This window comes from Macaca fascicularis, chromosome 6, assembly GCF_037993035.2.
Source record: "Macaca fascicularis isolate 582-1 chromosome 6, T2T-MFA8v1.1".
Lineage (NCBI taxonomy): Eukaryota > Metazoa > Chordata > Mammalia > Primates > Cercopithecidae > Macaca > Macaca fascicularis.
In genome coordinates, this window is record NC_088380.1 from 70458215 (window position 1) to 70471113 (window position 12899).

General features: G+C 34.8%; 1 protein-coding gene across 4 annotated transcripts in view; it reads left to right on the forward strand.

Annotated features, from left to right (window-relative positions):
* CWC27 (CWC27 spliceosome associated cyclophilin) overlaps window positions 1–12899 on the forward strand; it is a 262287-nt gene that overhangs the window by 18564 nt on the left and 230824 nt on the right. For all 4 annotated transcript variants that reach the window (XM_045393777.3, XM_065546311.2, XM_065546312.1 and 1 more), the window contains exons 5-7: window positions 4376–4474; window positions 5415–5518; window positions 7831–7900. In XM_045393777.3, the coding sequence (XP_045249712.1) occupies window positions 4376–4474; window positions 5415–5518; window positions 7831–7900 (273 nt within the window). The remainder of the gene's footprint in view (window positions 1–4375; window positions 4475–5414; window positions 5519–7830; window positions 7901–12899) is intronic.

Below are 12899 nucleotides of genomic sequence, written 5' to 3' on the forward strand. Positions count from 1 at the left end.
CAAAGATACAACATACCAGAATCTCTGGGACACATTTAAAGCAGTGTGTAGAGGGCAATTTATAGCACTAAATGCCCACAAGAGAAAGCAGGAAAGATCTAAAATTGACACTCTAACATCTCAATTAAAAGAACTAGAGAAGCAAGAGCAAACACATTCGAAAGCTAGCAGAAGGCAAGAAATAACTAAGATCAGAGCAGAACTGAAGGAGATAGAGACACAAAAAACCCTCCAAAAAATCAATGAATCCAGGAGTTGGTTTTTTGAAAAGATCAACAAAATTGACAGACCACTAGCCAGACTAATAAAGAAGAAAAGAGAGAAGAATCAAATTGACGCAATTAAAAATGATAAAGGGGATATCACCACCGACCCCACAGAAATACCAACTACCATCAGAGAATACTATAAACACCTCTACGCAAATAAACTGGAAAATCTAGAAGAAATGGATAATTTCCTGGACACTTACACTCTTCCAAGACTAAACCAGGAAGAAGTTGAATCCCTGAATAGACCAATAGCAGGCTCTGAAATTGAGGCAACAATTAATAGCCTACCAACCAAAAAAAGTCCAGGACCAGATGGATTCACAGCTGAATTCTACCAGAGGTACAAGGAGGAGTTGGTACCATTCCTTCTGAAACTATTCCAATCAATAGAAAAAGAGGGAATCCTCCCTAACTCATTTTATGAGGCCAACATCATCCTGATACCAAAGCCTGGCAGAGACACAACAAAAAAAGAGAATTTTAGACCAATATCCCTGATGAACATCGATGCAAAAATCCTCGATAAAATACTGGCAAACCGAATTCAGGAACACATCAAAAAGCTTATCCACCATGATCAAGTGGGCTTCATCCCTGGGATGCAAGGCTGGTTCAACATTCGCAAATCAATAAACATAATCCAGCATATAAACAGAACCAAAGACAAGAACCACATGATTATCTCAATTGATGCAGAAAAGGCTTTTGACAAAATTCAATAGCCCTTCATGCTAAAAACGCTCAATAAATTCGGTATTGATGGAACGTACCTCAAAATCATAAGAGCTATTTATGACAAACCCACAGCCAATATCATACTGAATGGGCAAAAACTGGAAAAATTCCCTTTGAAAACTGGCACAAGACAGGGATGCCCTCTCTCACCACTCCTATTCAACATAGTGTTAGAAGTTCTGGCTAGGGCAATCAGGCAAGAGAAAGAAATCAAGGGTATTCAGTTAAGAAAAGAAGAAGTCAAATTGTCCCTGTTTGCAGATGACATGATTGTATATTTAGAAAACCCCATTGTCTCAGCCCAAAATCTCCTTAAGCTGATAAGCAACTTCAGCAAAGTCTCAGGATACAAAATTAATGTGCAAAAATCACAAGCATTCTTATACACCAGTAACAGACAAACAGAGAGCCAAATCAGGAATGAACTTCCATTCACAATTGCTTCAAAGAGAATCAAATACCTAGGAATCCAACTTACAAGGGATGTAAAGGACCTCTTCAAGGAGAACTACAAACCACTGCTCAGTGAAATAAAAGAGGACACAAACAAATGGAAGAACATACCATGCTCATGGATAGGAAGAATCAATATCGTGAAAATGGCCATACTGCCCAAGGTAATTTATAGATTCAGTGCCATCCCCATCAAGCTACCAATGAGTTTCTTCACAGAATTGGAAAAAACTGCTTTAAAGTTCATATGGAACCAAAAAAGAGCCCACATCTCCAAGACAATCCTAAGTCAAAAGAACAAAGCTGGAGGCATCACGCTACCTGACTTCAAACTATACTACAAGGCTACAGTAACCAAAACAGCATGGTACTGGTACCAAAACAGAGATATAGACCAATGGAACAGAACAGAGTCCTCAGAAATAATACCACACATCTACAGCCATCTGATCTTTGACAAACCTGAGAGAAACAAGAAATGGGGAAAGGATTCCCTATTTAATAAATGGTGCTGGGAAAATTGGCTAGCCATAAGTAGAAAGCTGAAACTGGATCCTTTCCTTACTCCTTATACGAAAATTAATTCAAGATGGATTAGAGACTTAAATGTTAGACCTAATACCATAAAAATCCTAGAGGAAAACCTAGGTAGTACCATTCAGGACATAGGCATGGGCAAAGACTTCATGTCTAAAACACCAAAAGCAACGGCAGCAAAAGCCAAAATTGACAAATGGGATCTCATTAAACTAAAGAGCTTCTGCACAGCAAAAGACACTACCATAAGAGTGAACAGGCAACCTACAGAATGGGAGAAAATTTTTGCAATCTACTCATCTGACAAAGGGCTAATATCCAGAACCTACAAAGAACTCAAATAAATTTACAAGAAAAAAACAAACAACCCCATCAAAAAGTGGGCAAAGGATATGAACAGACATTTCTCAAAAGAAGACATTCATACAGCCAACAGACACATGAAAAAATTCTCATCATCACTGGCCATCAGAGAAATGCAAATCAAAACCACAATGAGATACCATCTCACACCAGTTAGAATGGCAATCATTAAAAAGTCAGGAAACAACAGGTGCTGGAGAGGATGTGGAGAAATAGGAACGCTTTTACACTGTTGGTGGGATTGTAAACTAGTTCAACCATTATGGAAAACAGTATGGCGATTCCTCAACGATCTGGAACTAGATGTACCATATGACCCAGCCATCCCATTACTGGGTATATACCCAAAGGATTATAAATTATGCTGCTATAAAGACACATGCACACGTATGTTTATTGCAGCACTCTTCACAATAGCAAAGACTTGGAATCAACCCAAATGTCCATCAGTGACAGATTGGATTAAGAAAATGTGGCACATATACACCATGGAATACTATGCAGCCATAATAAAGGATGAGTTTGAGTCCTTTGTAGGGACTTGGATGCAGCTGGAATCCATCATTCTTAGCAAACTATCACAAGAACAGAAAACCAAACACTGCATGTTCTCACTCATAGGTGGGAACTGAACAATGAGATCACTTGGACTCAGGAAGGGGAACATCACACACCGGGGCCTATCATGGGGAGGGGGGAGGGTGGAGGGATTGCATTGGGAGTTATACCTGTTGTAAATGACGAGTTGATGGGTGCAGCACAGCAACATGGCACAAGTATACATATGTAACAAACCTGCACGTTATGCACATGTACCCTACAACTTAAAGTATAATAATAATAAATAAATTAAAAAAATAAAAAATAAAGTTTAGTTTCTTGATGGGTTTTTTAAAGTCTAAAGTGGAATTTGTGTTGACATTGAAACTTCTTACTGTAAATATTACTTTGAATAGTACCTATTTAATCCTGCTCACATTTAATGTCATATTAGGGAACGTCCTTTCTATAGAATTTTCAACAATTCCCTTTAAAAAGGGATTCTGAAGGTTTTCTTCTCTCACTCCCTTCTCATAAATATATTTCTATATGTTTTAAGTCTTAGGCATATTAGACATCACTAGTGTGTCAGCGCCCTCTCCTGGTTCAGTAAGAATGGTTTCCCCATATGCCGGGCAGAACTAGAGTTTGTGATGATGAAAGGGAAAAAAACAAATTCAGTACAATTGGAATGCTTGGTGTTGTTTTAAAACTCTTGAGAAACACTGAATGAAGGGAATCATACTAAAACCATATTTTGCAATGTTGTTGGTTAATACTTATTAATAATAACAATGGGTTAAGAAATATGCATTGGCACATTCTTTTGAGCCACTCCAACACAGTCTGTCTGATGTTTATAGATTCCCTCCATTTATTTCTTAAAAATAAGAGTGTATAATAAAATGAGATTTAAGTTGCCATTCTGCATCAGTTTTTACAATTGGGATTATATAACTAACACATCAGAGACAATGTGTAGCATAGTTAGAAAGGCCATCACTGTTGGTTCTGTAGCTTCTTTAAGCCTCATTTTTCTTATCTGTAGAAGGATAATGATAGTTCCTACTTTTAGGATGTTTGTGAGCATCAAATGAGATAATGTCTCTAAAGCATTTACCACATTGTTATTGTTATTATTTGCTTATTTTATCCTATTCCAAAGTTTAAATTTGTTTATGATCTTTGAATGAAAAGTTGTCATTCAGTAGGAGATTATTTGGCATTATATTGTTAATAAAAGCTTACATTAAATATATATTGGAAATTTCCAAAACACTTATTGAGGGATTGATCTCCATCCATGCTTTTCTCCTTTAAGATAAAGTTGCTTTATTTGCATTATTAAATGTCTATATTTTATGTAATCTATGAAATTTCCTTTTCATTATTTGAAAAATACTTTCAAAGGTTTTCTCTTAATTCAAAGGATGAGTGCAATGATTTTCAATTACATTATATTTTTAATTTGATAGGTTACAGGGGATACAGTATATAACATGTTGCGACTGTCAGAAGTAGACATTGATGATGAAGAAAGACCACATAATCCACACAAAATAAAAAGCTGTGAGGTAGGAGCATGATTATTATGAGATACAGCACTTAAATTGTCGTTTAAGAGGAATTGATTCTTAGTATTTTTAAACTATTGGATGAAGGCTTTATACTAAGTAAACATCACACTTCAAATTTTATCTCTGATTTATTTGGGCACAATTTCTAGTTAATAATTATTTAAATTAAAGATTTTAATTCAAAGATGAAACTTTATCTGATAATCCAATGACTGAAAAGCTTACCTCATAATAGAAAGTTAAAGGAATTAGGTTTATTTAGCCCAAAGAAGTGACTTCATAGGTAATTTAAGAGTGATCTGCTGGGCACAGTGACTCACGCCTATAATCCCCGCACTTTGGGAGGCCGAGGTGGGTGGATTATGGGGTCAGGAGATGGAGACTGTCCTGGCTAACACAGTGAAATCCTGTGTTTACTGAAAATACAAAAAAATGGTTGGACATGGTGGCACGCGCCTGTAGTCCCAGCTACTCGGGAGGCTGAGGCAGGATAATGACTTGAACCTGAGAGGCAGAGGTTGCAGTGAGCCGAGATCACACCACTGCACTCCAACCTGGGCGACAGAGCAAGACTCCATCTCAAAAAAAAAAAAAAGAGTGATCCTTCATTGAGGAAGCAAAAATAAGAATACTTGATTTGGAATCAAAGCATTGAGTTGGTCTTGCTTACTCTGTATCATTTACATTTTCTTAAATATTTTTCCCTTTTGTAAAATGGGGATAAAATATCCCTTAGTTGATAGCACACAGGATTATTGAGAGAATCCAATGAGGCCGTGTAAGTGGAAGCACGTTGTGTAGTAAATATATATCACTATACTAATAATGTTTGTGTTGGAAAAAATACAGACACTATACCAATGGAATTACATACTGGGTTTAATTTTTTGTGAAATGTTAAAAATGGAATAATGTTTTCAAAATATTTTTTTCATAGGTTTTGTTTAATCCTTTTGATGACATCATTCCAAGGGAAATTAAAAGGCCGAAAAAAGAGAAACCAGAGGAGGAAGTAAAGAAATTGAAACCCAAAGGCACAAAGTAATCATAGTGGAGAGATTTTTCTTCAGCTTGAAAAATGACACTCATTCATTTAATTTACTTTATTTCCTTTTATAGTAATTGTTTACTAGCAAAGCAGAGGCCAGTTTGAACCAGAGATATATTGGAATTATGAGTGTGTGGTTGTATTAGTTCATTTTTACACTGCTATAAAGACATGCCTGAGACCGAGAGATATTGGAATTATGAGTGTGTGTATTAGTCCGTTTTCACACTGCTGTAAAGATATACCTGAGACTGGGTAATTTACAAAGGAAACAGGTTTAATTGACTCACAGTTCCGCATGGCTAGCGAGGCCTCAGAAAACTTCAATCGTGGAGGAAGGCGAAGCAGGCGCCTTCTTCACAAGGCAGCAGGAGAGAGAGCGAGTGTGAAGGAGGAACTGTCAAACACTTGTAAAACCATCAGCTCTTATGGGAACTCACTTAGTATCATGAGAACAGCTTTGGGGACACCACCCTATAATCCAATCACCACCCACCAGGGTCCCTCCCATAAAACACGTGGGGATTATGGGAATTACTCGAGATGAGATTTGGGTGGGGACACAGAGCCCAAACCATATTAGTGTGGTTTTTGTTTGTTTGTTTGTTTTCCTAAATGAGCAACTCTTGTATTCGGTGCAGTATATCTTAAACTTAAGCTACAAACATGTCATCTCAGTTGTTCATAAGAAATCTGTGTTAATAAATATATACATATTTTATGATCCCTGTAACAATTATTTATATAAATGATTTGTTGAGAAACTTTTGTTTGTTGCTTATTTTAAAATTAATATATTCTCACTCAGTATAAATAGAAAGTAGAGAAAAGTATAAAGAATATTTTTAATGACTGCATGATTGCATTATGCAATTTAACTTGTATTTAACTTTTCAATCCTTTTTTGGTGCCATTAAAAATAATCTTATCAAAAACATTTAAAAATATAAAGCTGTTTCATTCAGTATTCTGGTTTATTTCCAGAAGATAATTTTCCAAAGAATAGGAATAAAAATAAATTTCATTATTTTGGACAATATTCTACATTATTAATACTGTCTGTATATACTGCAGAGTTAGATTTCAACGTATTCTTTTACTGAACTGTAGGATCCTTATTAGGGATTTTATTGTACCTATAATTATTAGATTTGATCAATTCTAGATATAATCCTGCCAAACCTAGTTAATGAAAAGCAAAGTGGATTCAAATTTCTAAGCTTCAGTTACCTCTTCCTATAAAATGGAGATTAGAATAAGTTCAATTTCTGGTTATTATGAGGATTACATGAGAAGAGGTATGTTAAAACACCCAGTAGTATAGGCATTCAATACCTATTAGCCTTTTTCGTTGACATCCTACAAATACAAAGTTAAATTGTTTTATAAACTGTCAGATATGACCAGACACTTTAATAAGCAGTTAATTCCTTGTGGCAAAATGACTGCTTATTGGAACTATTTATTTGATTTTTAAAATTTCTTTGATCAGCTTATTTTGATTAGTCTATCTCTGGATGAAAGGTCACTGTCACTATATTCACATACAGTATGTCATCACTATGATTTATCTTAACAATAAACTCTAAAGTCGTTTTTTTGGTGTGTTTTGCTTTGTTTTTGTTTCCAGCAAATATGTTAGGGATGATATGTTGGTCATTGCTTGCTTCTAGGTTTTGGGGGAAAAAAAATCTGTTTTGCTGCCATATCTTTAATTTTTCTATTTGAGAGAGAGTTTTAGTAACTTATTGTTTATCTTACTTGAGATTACTTTTGTTTGATGAATCAGAGGACACAAATGTAGTTTTTTCTCCTTGTGGGCTATTTTAGTTGTTTATTGCTCATATTTTTTTTGTCTGACAATTTTGTATACATATTAATTTTAAAATATTAAAAAATATTTTGCCCAATACTAGATTAATTGCTTCCCATTTGTAGCACTCAGGGGTATATACTTATTAGTTTTTCAGAAACCCCCATTTTGCTACCAGTTTGATAAATATAAAAAGCTTAATTATTTCTGTCATGCTTGACTCAGTACAGGAGGGATCCCTTAGCTCAGGAGGGATTTTGGTCATTAAAAGTTAGTATGATATGGGAAACACTGTGTCGTGAGGCAAAAGCCTTAACATACTGAAAATATAGATCATTAGAATACTTCTGCTGAATACTGAGTAATATGGTCTTTTTTACAACAGTCAGAATGTATTTCTTCTTGTAAATTCTGTTTTCTTGCTCTGAAAATAATGTATAAGTTTGATTTGACTTTTTCTTTCTATTTTTTTCTTTCTTTTTTTGGGACTAGAAATTTTAGTTTACTTTCATTTGGAGAGGAAGCTGAGGAAGAAGAGGAGGAAGTAAATCGAGTTAGTCAGGTAATCTCTAATTTGTTCTAACTTATAAAAGAGATTAGGGTCTATATCTTACTATTGTATCTCTTGCTATGTCTGGCACAGCAGGTTTTACATGGAGCAGGCTCAGTAAGTGTTCATTGGATTTGTAAATTGATTTGTGGTCAGTAATATTTGCAACTTTTGAGATTATCCACATAAAATTGTAGTGTTCATTTATGTTTAATGTTGGCATTTTTAAAAAGTCAGTTTGAACTAGACTTGCAGTTTTTTGAATGGTCGGACTTTATGATTCAGATCCTAACTGCTGTTTATTCAGGTGGTATGATAGATGATAATGATTATTATCATTACTGTTATAAACAGTCACATTCCAAAACTCTTACATTCATTTTAATGTTATTTATATATATTTTGTTTATTTCATTCTCATCACAGCCCTTTGAGATCAGTGGTATTATTATCCTCATTTTACTCATGAATAAATTCAGCTATAGTTTATAATTTGCTCAAAGTAACATAACCAATAAGTAGCTACAGCAGGGAAACGAACCCAGGTCCTTGTAACTATTAAATCCGTGTCCTTGAATTATGTAGCACCTCCTGGCCTTTTTATTCTGCTAGTCCTTCCTGTAGGCCTTTACATGTGGTTTTCTTGAATATTGCTTGCATCATAATACTCATTACTGAAACACAATGTCTTTTCATTGTTTAGAGCAGTAATTCTGGTGTGTATACTACGAGAAAACTATCTTCAAGGGTTTCTACTCCTGAAGGTTCTGATATGCCTTTCTTTTTTGAAAATTAGTGAATACTGAGACCTAAAGGATTAGGGTCATAGTCTTTATTGTTGTAATTAAAACTTTATAACATATGAGCCTTACTTGCTTAACATAATTATCTATTTCTTACCAACTCTAACAATAACATTGAGTTAAAAACATATTATTATTGTTATTTTTACTTCTTTATCCATATGTTCCCTGATTAGTGAGCATGGTTTTTGTAGGCTAATGTTGGACGCTTAGTAAGCATTCTACTTAATACCCCTTGCATTAAAATATAATTAAAATGGGTGCGTATATAAAATGTTTTGGTCATAATTTTTTGTTGCTTTTTATTGTATCCTTGAGTGACATATTTGATGGGATGGATTCAATTTCCACTTACCTATACACCAACATTCTAAACTCTAGGAGATAAGGCCAAATATTTCTCCTGGGCTCTTATCCCTTGTTCAGAGTTGCTTTAGGAAACGTTTCTACTTTAGATGTCAAAAATGAATTCATTTTTTTACAAAAGCTTCATTTCCCAATTCCTTAATGTCACCAATCACTCTGTCACCTCAATATCCGAAGAGTCATCTTCTTTAGATGTCAGTGCACTACTAGTCTTGCATTGTTCATGATTCAAATTTATGCCTCATCAAAATGATTTACTATGTGTCATGATTCTGTGGTTATGTTTGTGAATGGACAAAACCACGAATGTTAGATCTGGAAATTGTCAGGGTTCCTTTTCATTGATGTTTTCTAAAGATGTCAAGTTTCCTTGCATACCCATACCTTCCTCACAGCTCCCCACCCTTGTTTTTCCTTTTGCTGGGAGTGTGCTCTCTCCTTGAAGTGTTTTTCCTTTAAGATTTAGCTCCACTATCTCCTTCTACTTCTACCTCTCCCTGCCACTGAACTCCCACCCAGGCTAAGCTAGGTACTTCTTTCCATGATAATCTGTCTATGCCCATCAAAGCATTTATCATACTGCATTACAGTAATTTATTTTCTTATCTGCTAACTATACTATTTATTTTATGTAATCCCTATAACAACCATGCAATACAGATATTATTTTCCTTATTTTGTGGAATAAAGAAAGTGAAACTCAGAGAGGATTAAATCACTCGTCCACAATCATGCAGTTAAGAGGTAGTAGAATCAGAATTTTGAACTGAGGTTTTTTTTTAGCTAGTTAAGTCTCTCATATGATTATAAATGCTGTAGACACTGTCTCCTTCAAGCCCAAGACATCTCAAAGGTTGGTGAGATATTTCACTGGTAGCATAGCATCTAGGGTAGAAGGCCACTGGGGAAGGCAGTTGGCCCATTGTCCTTCCCTAAATCCCATAGGGTCCTAGATAGTAGGTTGAGCGGCCTTGGAGAGCAAGGGCAGGAGAAAGTTTTTCTGCCAGCTTTTTTTGTTGAAACTAAATTTCTAGTCTAAAGTAAGTTTTGTTCACAATTACTTTGAGATAGACTTGACTAGGAAATTACTATGAATTTTTTCTATTTGTAACAGCAGCATGTGTTAAATGTTCAAAGATTATGTTCCTTCTGCTGTTTTCTACCGTGCAAAGTAGAAAAACGATGTTTAAATTATACTGAATATTGTGGACTTATACTCCAAAAGCAATTTGCATTTCAGATTGAAATGTACAAGGATACCACCACAGATAGTGCTGTCTTGCTCTTTATTTTCTTTCTTAAACCTGAAAAACACTCTAAACACTTTTAGAAGGACTGAGTAAAATCTTTTCTCTCTGCCAAAAAAATTACAACCCAAATACCATTCATTATCAAAGGAGTATTATTATCTTAGTATTGTGTCATCATAGTTTTCTCATCTGGCTCTTTCACAGGGGGTGCTTTGTAATAAAGTTATCATCAAATGCTTGTATCTGACCCTCACATCTATATCTCTAGGCTGGTTTACTCTTTTTTTCTCCAGCTGTTTCTTGTACACTAGTTTCTCAAGCCCTGGCCAAGTCTTAACTCACTATCTTTTTCTTCTCAAACTTCTTATTTTGTGATTTCATATTCCCTGGTGTCAATATCTTCCAAAGAAGGACTTTAGATTCCGTTGTGATTTTTTCACATATTTTTTCATTGTGCTGTCCTAGCAATTTTTTATCCAAGATGTATCTGTATCTCAAATCTATTTTTTCCTTTTAATTTATTGTTGCTACTACCCTTGTTCAGCCTTCAGTATCTCTAGACTGGACTGGTATGGTAGTCTATAGACTGGTCTCCCATCTCCCTTCTCCTATTTCTTCCACTACCAGAGCAGCATTCCTGAAGCTTAAAATGTTATTTTTACTGTCTGTTTACTATAGAAATAAGGCCAAATCTCTTGTCCTATTATTTCAAGATTCAACTTTCATGACTCTTCTTCACCAATTCTGCTCTTTCAACTAGTACTTGTTAAACTTTCCTGGTGATAAAAATCACTTGACATTCTTTTTAAAAATTAAGAATCCTAGGCCTTATCTCAGACCCACTGAATTAGAATTTCCAAGTGAGGGGACTGGGAAGCTGTGCTTTTAATGAATTCCAGAGGAATTCATACCAAGGAAATGTAGGAAACACTACTTTAGCAGATCTGAATGATTTGCTGCTCTATATGTATGCCTTATCATTTCCATTTTTTGTGCCTTTTGTTCATGTTCTTTTTCCCACCTGAAAGGTCCCATACCACCTCTGGATATCAAAGTCATATTTGTTTTCAACACCTGAAATGCCATCTTTTCTAAATGTCTTTTCCAGCTTTTAAAAATCTTCTTTTTTTACCCAACCTTTGCCTTTTTTGTGATACTTTACATTTTCCTTTTAAACACACCTTTTTTGCTTTATTACAGAAGAAGCATATGACTATGTTTGCATTATACACTAGTCCAACATTATACCCTTTACTTTATAACTTATTAATTGTGTAGAGTTCTAGGCTGTGAGCTTGTTGCAGATAGAGTCTGCGTCATCTTTGAGTGGCAGTGTGCTAGAGTAGAAATAACATGGATTTGGGATCATACAAATTCATATTAAAACTTTAATTTCCCCTGACACCCTGTAAGCCTTGATAACTTAGCCTTTCTGATCCTCAATTTTCCTTTCTGAACATGAAAATAATATGTCCCACTTACTGTTATAAGGATATAGTTTTAATTTTGATTTATTGTACAATATTGAAAAATGTCTTTGAAAGTCAAATGCCTTAAAATAGAACAATATACTATACATTATAACTGGTATTTTAATCTCAGATAACTAAAGAATATAAGATTTCTCTAATATGATCATAACTATTATGTAGAATCTTATGCCCTTATGCCCAATCTAGAGGGCTGGTAAGAAATTTCATTATCAGCTCAGCCTTTTTGGGTAGGAAGCCATAATCTTGACACAATTGGCCTAGTGACCTTCATGAGCACTCCCATAGAGTCCAGTGGCTTGTGCAGCCCAGCCTCATTATTACCCACCAACAACCCATTCTTCACATACGATTGCATCTTGGCACACCGCAGAATTAAAAAAGTTAAAATCTACAGAATTTAACTTTTTTGTCTGCTTTATGTAATGGACAAGTAGGTAAGTTTAGTTGGAGAAAATAGAGTAACAAGAACAATACTGTTGGAATTTACTGGCTTAGAGAAAGGGAAATTGTTTTTGATTATATGAGATAAATTCTGGAGAGAATCCAAGTAGAAGTGTATTTTTGTTTATTTTGCTTATATACGGTTGTTTACACTACCATCACTGTTAAATACCTTAGTAAGAAGAAGGAAGACTAGCCTGAATGTTGGAAAACGGTGGCTAATAGAATATATTTCTTCAAAATTTAGCTTTACTATTTTTAAGTGTATGAAATGACTAGAGCCAAAGCCAAATAACTGTCTGTTCTAATGGCTAAGAATAATTTGCAGTTTCAGTGGTTGCATGAAATTAAATATTTCTAAAAGGCTTAAAAATAATTGTTTCATTCTTCATTTGGTTATCAAGTTTCTTTTTTCAGTGACTGCACAGTATTAATCTTTATTCCAGAACTTTTCTGCCCGATCACGAGTTAATAATTGGTGAAGTCTGAATTGAGGCTTTACTTTATGTGAAAGGAGAAATAAAATAGAGTCCTCTCTGGTTTATGGATTATCAGTGTGGGATTACAGGCACCCCTTCACCCCACTCACTTATTCATGACAAGGTGCCTTTCCCACATGGGTTAGCTTTCCTTCATTATTTATTTCAGTATCTTTCTA